Here is a 10131-nt window from a genome sequence, read left to right on the forward strand (position 1 = left end):
TACCTTCGGCGAGAGTGTTCTCGTCCGGTGCCCTCTCTGAGGGATTTTCCCTGACTAACGGGACGAGACAAGGGTGCCCCCTGTCCCCAATAATTTTTACCCTTGTTATGGAGCCGTTTGCACAATGGGTTAGAGAATCTTCCGTTGTCACCGGCATTAGAGTGGGCCCCACGGATCACCGAATCGGCCTCTTTGCCGATGACGTTATCCTGTGCCTCTCCCGCCCTCAGATCTCCCTACCGGCGGTGATGGAGATACTTGAGAACTTCAGCCACGCTAGCTATTATAAACTGAATGCTTCTAAGTCCAATATCTTGGCACTTAACGTACCTATAGACTTAGAGAATAGACTGAAAACGCAGTTTCCCTTTAGGTGGGCTTCAGAGAAGATACCTTACTTGGGCATATCATTAACCCCCCACCCCAACAACCTAGTGGCAGTGAACTTTTCCACCCTGAAGGCACAACTTGGGAAAGATATGGAACAGTACGGTTCCCTCCCTATCTCATGGGCGGGGCGGATAGCCACGGCTAAAATGATGATATTACCCAGAATCCTATACTTCCTTAGGAATTTGCCGGTGATAGTACCAGCTTTCTATATAGCACAACTCCAGAGGATGGTACTCCGCTTTATATGGTCAGGGAAGAGATCCAGGGTTAGAGCAGGCTTATTGTATCAGTCTGTGGAGAGGGGGGGTATGGGAGTCCCAAATATTAGGGCTTACTACCAGGCGGTTATATTAGATCAATTGAAGAAGTGGTGGTGGCAGGTGGAATCGCCACATTGGGTGGATATTGAAGCATCTCTTCTGTCCTCTCCTTCACTTTTCTATTTCCTATGGACTCTCCGCTTCAACCCTACCTCTTCGCCCTCTTCTCCATACACTACGATAGCAGCTGCAATCAGACAATGGAGTAGGTCTGCAATATGCAATAGATTACTCCCCCCTAGAATAAGCCTGGTTCCTGTGGAGGCAATCGGTCTGCACCTTCCAGACATTGACTTTCGACACTGGGGGGCTAGAGGTATCAGATTCCTTTCTGACGTAGTCGATGGGGATGGCTTGCTTCCTTTCTCCACGATAGTTGCTAGATATGGGATCCCTAATAAGGACTTTTTTCTATATCTTAGATTGAGACATTTTATGCACTCCCTACAGTGGCCGGTGGTTCCCCTTAAAACGACTTACGAATCCCATTTCCTGGATGGGGGGACGTTTCGGAAAGGCATTACTATCGGATACTCTGAGATAGTGAAATTAGATTGCCCGGGGCGTTACCCCTTCCAGGACAAATGGGAACGGGACCTGAATAGGACATTCTCCTCAGAACAGTGGGAGGTAGCATTTTCTTTACCTAAAAAACACTCTAGGTGTGCTTCTCACTTTGAGGCGTCCCGCAAGCTCCTGTATAGATGGTACTACACCCCTGCCAGATTGGCTAGAATGTTCCCATCGGTTCAGCCATTGTGTTGGAGATGCAAGGCAGCGGAGGGGTCGCTGTTGCATGTCTGGTGGTCCTGCCCCGAAGTGCGACCGTTCTGGGAGCAAGTGAGGAGCCTGCTTGACTCCTTACTCATGGTTCCCTTCCCTTGGGGTCCGGAGATGGCCCTGTTAACTCTGGGTGTAGAATTGTTGCTTCCTACACACATTACGATCTTGTTCCAGGTTCTCACTGTGGCTCGAACGGCGATTGCTAGGTGCTGGAAGTCAACAGACGTTCCTGCCCTCCCAGCCATTAAAGCAGAAATACGCAATAACCTCACCCTTGAGGGCCTTATAGCTAAACGGTTAGGACTTTCTAAACAACGTATTGATGTGTGGTTTACTTGGATTGAACAGTTGTAGTGCCTTACATTACGATTTTTGTATTGCTTTCCTGTAATCCTATGTTTTTTTTTTGTACCTTATTATGTATATTTGCATAACTGCATACTCCTTGAAGACTTGACATTGGATGGACCGTATGACTTTCCCTGTTTTTTTATCTGTGTTCCTTGTTGGAAATAATAAAAGTAAAATAAAGTTTAAAAAAAAAAAAAAAAAAAAAAAAAACGCTGCAGCCAGATGTTAGCCAGAAATCAATGAGAAATAGCAACATTCTTTTCCACTTTGGCTTTTTTTATGCCTTTGGCGGTTTTTGCTCTCTTTTTTGGCGTTTTTCAGCTCCTTGGCGTTCTTAAAAAAGTCGCAGCATGTTGAGCCTATAGCGTATTTTTTCCCTGAGATCGTGGCGTTTTTCTCCCATAGAAAATAACGACATGTGGGTTTTAACTTTGGCGTTTTTGCAGGAATTTTTTATTCTTTTTTGGACTTTAGCGATCCAAAAGTGATGGAGATACCTTTTTAATAAAATTTCGTAGGGTACCATTAAAAAATAAATAAATAAAAAAAATAAAAAAACAGTAGTGATGGAAAAGATTGTATTTAACGACATGTATCTTTTTTTATAACGAAAGTTTTATTTATTTTTAAACAGGGATCAATTTATGTGTGCAGGCAGGGAACAAAAAATTTAGCCAGCAATAATAAAAATGTAGAAAGGGGCCATTTAAATGTAAAATATAATTTTCATTTATATATATGTTATAATTAATTTTGTTAAACTTTTTATTATTAATAAATACATTTTATAATGTGTTGAATAAAGTGTGTGTTTTTAACATTTTATTTTATTTTATTTGTTACATTTGTTTAAGGTAGTACTATTACTTTGACAGATCGCCCCGGGTGTCACTCCTGACCCCCATTGCGATCCTCCTGTATAATGTATAGATGAGGGCGGACGCTCTTCTATGGTCCCCTGCACTGACATATATATACACCTATTCATATATTTCCCACAGAGAGCTGTGATTGGCCGGATGGTTCCAGCCAATCACAACTCTCTGTGGAAAATATGAATAGGTGTATATATTCATGTCAGTGCAGGTGACCATAGAAGAGCGTCCGCATCTATACATTATACAGGAGGATCGCAATGGGTGTCAGGTGCGACATTCCCTGCGATTTGTCTATTAATGCAGATACTACAGCTACCAGCATGGAGCAGAGTGTGCTCCATGTTGGGAGCAGTAGTACCTGCAGTTAAGGACAGATCACAGCGGGTGTCACTCCTGACAACTGCTGCGATCGTCCTTCATCCCTGAGATCCAAAACGGTCAATTATTCAGACAAATATTGCGATATTTCATTAGACGATACTGTCTCAATTCAAAATATGTTCGAATCGATCTTATTGCCCGACGCCCGGGACATGCAGTTCCGGGCACCGGGCAGGTGAATTTTTCCGACCCTTAGCCCTGCTTTGGGCCAGCAGGGACAGAACGGACCTGACAAGCACGGCGGCGCTCAGCAGTCTGTATGGAGCGGGCTCCGGACTCCTGCCCACTCTGTACTCTGCAGCCCCTGGCTGTTCTCTGTAGCCAGGGGCCACCGCTAATAGCCAGCATATGGATCGCCATGGCTGGCTATTAACCCTTTAGATCGCCGCCGTGAAAGCTAAGCTGGCAGCGGCGTCTAAAGGGACCTGGACCTGTGAATGCTCCCAGGTGGGCTAGTGGGGTGGATTGTCCCACACAGCACATTTGCGCGGGGGGGGTATTTCGGGGGAGATTGACTATAGAGGTAGCTGGTGGGCTTACCTCTGTTCCCTGGTGTCCATGGCTCTGTCATTGATAGATCCTGGCTGGACTAAGCTCTATCAATGGATTGCAGAGAACGCAGATCAATGGAGTTCAATAGAACTCTATTGATCTATAATAAAAAAAAGTTTAAAAGACACACATTAACCCTTTTCCATAGTAAAAGCTCCTATATAAAAACATGTAAACATAATAAAAATAAACATATTTAGTATAGCTGCATGCGTTATTGTACGAACTGTTAAAATATAACACTATGTATCCCATACGGTAAATGACGTAAATGTAAAAAAAATACCAAACCACAGATTGCAATTTTTATAATATCCCAGAAAAAAAAGTTAAGAGACATTAACTCCTTAACAACGAAGGACGTATATTTATGTCCTCCACCGGCTCCCGCGATATGCCGTGGGGTCACGAGGTGACCCCGCGGCATATCGGGTCGGTCCCTTCGGCCGGGACCCACGGCTAATACAGGACATCACCGATCGCGGTGATGCCCTGTATTAACCCTTCAGACGTGGCGATCAAAGCTGACCACCGCATCTGAAGCGAAAGTGAAAGCATCCCGGCTGCTCAGTCGGGCTGTTCGGGACCGCCGTGGTGAAATCGCGGCGGTCCCGAACAGCTTACAGGACACTGGGAGGGACCTTACCTGCCTCCTCGGTGTCCGATCGGCAAATGACTGCTCCGTGTTAATACACGCCAGTGATCTGTGTAAAAGATCAGTGTGTGCAGTGTTATAGGTCCCTATGGGACCTATAACACTGCAAAAAAAAAAAAAAAAGTAAAAAAAAAGGGTGAATAAAGATCATTTAACCCCTTCTCTAATAAAAGTTTGAATAACCCCCCCTTTTCCCATTAAAAAAATAAAAATATGTGGTATCGCCGCGTGCGTAAATGTCCGAACTATAAAAATATATCGTTAATTAAACCGCACGGTCAATGGCGTACGCGCAAAAAATTCCAAAGTCCAAAAAAGCTTCTTTTTGGTCACTTTTTATACCATTAAAAAAAATTAATAAAAAGTGATCAAAAAGTCAGATCAAAACAAAAATGGTACCAGCGCACAAAATGAGCCCTCATACCGCCCTGTACGTGGAAAAATAAAGTTATAGGGGTCAGAAGATGACATTTTTAAACGTATACATTTTCCTGCACGAAGTTATGATTTTTTCCAGAAGTGCGACAAAATCAAACCTATATAAGTAGGGTATCATTTTAATGGGGTATTCCAGGCAAAAACTTTTTTTTATATATCAACTGGCTCCGGAAAGTTAAACAGATTTGTAAATTACTTCTATTAAAAAATCTTAATCCTTCCAATAGTTATTAGCTTCTGAAGTTTTCTGTCTAACTGCTCAGTGATGATATCACGTCCTGGGAGCTGTGCATGACGGGAGAATATCCCCATAGGAGCTGTACAGCTCCCGGGACGTGAGTCATCAGAGAGCAGTTAGACAGAAAACAACAACTCAACTTCAGAAGCTAATAACTATTGGAAGGATTAAGATTTTTTAATAGAAGTAATTTACAAATCTGTTTAACTTTCCGGAGCCAGTTTGGCCTGGAATACCCCTTTAACCGTATGGATCTACAGAATAATGATAAGGTGTCATTTTTACTGAAATATGCACTGCGTAGAAACGGAAGCCCCCAAAAGTTACAAAATGGCGTTTTATCTTAGACAATGATTTTTTTTTCCATTTCGCTGTGGATTTTTGGGTAAAATGACTAATATCACTGCAAAGTAGAATTGGTGACGCAAAAAAATGAGCCATAATATGGATTTTTAGGTGGAAAATTGAAAGGGTTATGATTTTTAAAAAGGTAAGGAGGAAAAAAACGAAAATGCTAAAACTGAAAAACCCCGAGTCCTTAAGGGTCTATTCACACGTACAGTATTCTATGCAGATTTGATGCGCAGGATTTCAAGCTCTGTTCAGTCAGTTTACAATTAAATCTGCAGCAGAAAATCCTGAGCATCAAATCGCAGAATACTGTACGTGTGAATAGACCCTAAAAAATCAGATCAATACTAAAATGGTACCAATACAAAAAACTGATTATGACGCAAAAAAATTAGCCCTCATGCGCAAAAAAAATCGCAGTATATCATCATTTAGACAGAATAGGGATATATCGGGATATATCGTATAGTCATATGTGTATCGTGATACATATCGTATCGCCAGATTCTTGCCAATTCACACCCCTACCAGACAACATGCTGGGAGTTGTAGTTTTGCAACAGCTGGAGGCACCCATTTTGGGAAACCCTGCTCTAATCTCTAACTACAATCTCCAGCATACTGCAGGTAGGACATGGAGTGTGTTATAGTTTTACAGCAGGTAGATGGAAAATAGCATTATAGCAATGTCAATAATAGCTAATAAATACATTTAAAAAAAATGCTAATAAATAGAAAATAGCAATGTCAGGATCATTGTGCAGACCGCGGACTACCACCCCCAGCCTCATGCACTCTCTATGTGTACCCACTACTACCACCCCCAGCCTCGTGCACTCTCTATGTGTACCCACTACTACCACCCCCAGCCTCGTGCACTCTCTATGTGTACCCACTACTACCACCCCCAGCCTCATGCACTCTCTATGTGTACCCACTACTACCACCCCCAGCCTCGTGCACTCTCTATGTGTACCCACTACTACCACCCCCAGCCTCGTGCACTCTCTATGTGTACCCACTACTACCACCCCCAGCCTCGTGCACTGTGTACCCACTACTACCACCCCCAGCCTCGTGCACTGTGTACCCACTACTACCACCCCCAGCCTCGTGCACTGTGTACCCACTACTACCACCCCCAGCCTCGTGCACTGTGTACCCACTACTACCACCCCCAGCCTCCTGCACTGTGTACCCACTACTACCACCCCCAGCCTCCTGCACTGTGTACCCACTACTACCACCCCCAGCCTCCTGCACTGTGTACCCACTACTACCACCCCCAGCCTCCTGCACTATGTACCCACTACTACCACCCCCAGCCTCCTGCACTATGTACCCACTACTACCACCCCCAGCCTCCTGCACTATGTACCCACTACTACCACCCCCAGCCTCCTGCACTATGTACCCACTACTACCACCCCCAGCCTCCTGCACTATATATATATATGTACCCACTACTACCACCCCCAGCCTCCTGCACTATATATATATATGTACCCACTACTACCACCCCCAGCCTCCTGCACTATATATATGTACCCACTACTACCACCCCCAGCCTCCTGCACTATATATATGTACCCACTACTACCACCCCCAGCCTCCTGCACTATATATATGTACCCACTACTACCACCCCCAGCCTCCTACACTATATATATATATATATATATATATATATATATATACCCACTACTACCACCCCCAGCCTCCTGCTCCTGCACTATATATATGTACCCACTACTACCACCCCCAGCCTCCTACACTATATATATATATATATATATATATATATATACCCACTACTACCACCCCCAGCATCCTGCACTATAGATATATATATATATATATATATACACACACACACACACACACACACACACACACACACACACTACTACCACCCCCAGCCTCCTGCACTATAGATATATATATATATATATATATATATATATATATATATATATATACACACAGCCATACACCGCTCACCTAAGCCGTTCTTTCTCCGTCCTCCTCAGCTCCTCGTCCCGCTCCAGCACCTCCAGGATCCGGCATGCTTCTTCCTCTTCCAGGAAGCTGAGATCCAGCCTTCCCGGGCCGGTATTCATGGTGTCTCCCGCAGTAGGTCCGCTGTGTTAGTCGGGTAGAGTTGGTTCCATCCTGCTGTAATACCCGAGCAACCTGTCCAGTGTGCACAACTTCATACACAGACACCTGCAGCCGCCCGGGACGCTCCCATGTGATTGACAGTAGCCAGAGCCAATCAGTGCGCAGGAAGGAGCTCGCAGGTGAGACGGCGACCAATCAGCGTGCAGGGGGCGGGGTGCGGTGACTGGTAGTATGTCACCAGGCACCTGTCAGGGGAGGATTAGGGAGTCAAGTGTGACTGGGGCTGAGCCCGGTAATACCGCACCGTGCCTGGACCCTGCCCACACCTCTGCACGGTATACAAGACGCCCTATCATATCTACAGGGAAAAGACAAAAGATAATGGAACAGTGTTAGGCTTCGTTTGGGACAGAATAAAAAAAATAAAAAGTCGCAAAAAAAACCTGCCCTGTTTTTGCTTCATGGAGCTAAAAGTTTCCAGACAGGATTTTTTTTTTTTACCTATTAAAAATAAAATACCAAGAAATGCCCTAAAACAGTGTTTCCCAACCAGGGTGCCTCCAGCTGTTGCAAAACTACAACTCCCAGCATGCCTGGACAGCCTTTGGCCACGTTTCTACACAACTTCATTTTCTTAGATAAGCCAGGGAGTGAAGTACTTAACCCCTTAAGGACCAAGCCCATTTTCACCTTAAGGACCAGGCCAATTTTATTTTTGCGTTTTCGTTTTTTCTCCTCGCCTTCTAAAATGCATAACTCCTTTATTTTTCCATCCACAGACTCATATATGGGCTTGTTTTTTGTGTGACCAATTGTACTTCATAATGAAACCTCTCATTTTACCATAAAATGTACGGCGAACCCAAAAACATTTTTTTTAGGGAGGAAATTGAAATGAAAACCAAAATTTTGCACATTTTGAGGGGGTTCATTTTCACACTGTACACTTTACGGTATAAATTACATCTGTTATTTATTCTGTGGGTCAATACGATTAAAATGATACCCATGACTAGATACTTTTATATTTTTGTACCGCTTAAAAAAAATCTAAAACTTTTTGTACAAAATCAGTAATCTAAAATCGCCCTATTTTGACCACCTATAAAGTTTTCACTTTTCCGTATATAGAGCAGTATGAGGGCTCATTTTTTGCGCTGTTATCTGTACTTTTTATTGATACCACATTTGCATATATAAAACTTTTAGATAATTTTTTATAAATTTTTTTTAAAATAAAATGTGACAAAAAAGCTGCATTTTTGGACTTTTTTATTTTTTACATTTACGCCATTCACTGTACGGGACCATTAACATTATATTTTGATAGTTCGGACATTTACGCACCCGGAGATACCAAATATGTCCATTGAAAAATGTACGCTTTTTGGGGGTAAAATGGGAAAAACTGACAATTTTCATTTTTATTGGGGGAGGGTATTTTTCACTTTTTTTTAACTTTTTATTTTTACATTTTTCAACTTTTTTTTTACACTTTTTAAGTCTCCATAGGGGACTATTTATAGCAATGTATAGGACACAGCACTGATCAGTATTATCGGTGATCTTCTGCTCTGGTCTGCTTGATCTCAGACCAGAGCAGAAGACCGCGGGAGACGGCCGGAGCCAGGTGAAGGGACCTCCGGGCGCCATGCTGGATGATCGGATCGCTGCGGCAGTGCTGCGGGTGATCCGATCATCCATTCAAAGTACCGCAATGCCGCAGATGCTGTGATCTGTATTGATCACGGCATCTGAGGGGTTAATGGCGGACATCCGCGCTATCGCGGATGTTGGCCATTACGGGCGGGTCCCTGGCTGCTGCTAGCAGCCGGAACCTGCCATGTATGACGCAAGCGCCGTTCCGATGCTCGCGGTCATACACAGGACATAAATGTACGTCCTGGTGCGGGAAGTCCCACCAAACCAGGACGTACATTTACGTCCGTGGTCGTTAAGGGGTTAAAGGGGTATTCCAGGAAGTCCCATAGACTTGCATTGAGGGAACGGGGCGTGACATCACAAGCTCCCGTCTCCAGCGTTCGGAACAGTTTGTTCCAAACACTGAGCAGCAGAGTACCCCTTTAAGTGCGAAAGTAGAAAAAAATTCTCATTGTATGAAAAAACCTACTAAATGTACTCCAGCTCAGACATGGAGCAGAAAAAGCCACTACCAAAGCAAAAAAAAAAAACAGGCTGAAATCAGTTGATAAATAAGCAAAAAAAATTGTAAGAAAAAAACAAAAAAATTGAATACATAAGCCAATTGATAAATGTACCCCATAGACCCCAATCAATAAAAACTTTTGACATGTCTCTGAAAAAAAGTTTTGATTAAATTACAGTAATGCTTGTCAGGATCCGGACTAGTAGCGGGAAGCGGTACAGGTGGTGGATCCTCTATGCCAGAGAGGGATTGGCGTGGACCGTACCGGAGGATCGGTTCTAAGCAGTTACTGGTTTTCACCAGAGCCCGCCGCAAATTGGGATGGACTTGCTGCGGCGGTAACTACCAGGTCGTATCCTCCGATAGTGGCTCTACCTCACTGACAGCTGAGACAGGCGAAGTACAGAAGGGGCAGGCAGAGGCGTAGTCAGACGTAACAATGGTCAGGGCAGGCAGCACGGGTTCTCAGGCGGTAGTCGTTAGCAACGGAATCGGCAACAGGC

General features: G+C 43.9%; 1 protein-coding gene across 1 annotated transcript in view; it reads right to left on the bottom strand.

The window, feature by feature from the left end:
* The window catches only part of EXPH5 (exophilin 5), an 86880-nt gene extending 79357 nt beyond the window's left edge, over positions 1-7523 (bottom strand). The window contains exon 1 of the mRNA XM_056561665.1: positions 7342-7523. Coding sequence (XP_056417640.1) covers positions 7342-7460 — 119 coding nt within the window. The 5' untranslated portion in view covers positions 7461-7523. The remainder of the gene's footprint in view (positions 1-7341) is intronic.
* Between the last annotated feature and the right edge of the window lie 2608 nt (positions 7524-10131).

This window comes from Hyla sarda, chromosome 2 (genome assembly GCF_029499605.1).
Source record: "Hyla sarda isolate aHylSar1 chromosome 2, aHylSar1.hap1, whole genome shotgun sequence".
Lineage (NCBI taxonomy): Eukaryota > Metazoa > Chordata > Amphibia > Anura > Hylidae > Hyla > Hyla sarda.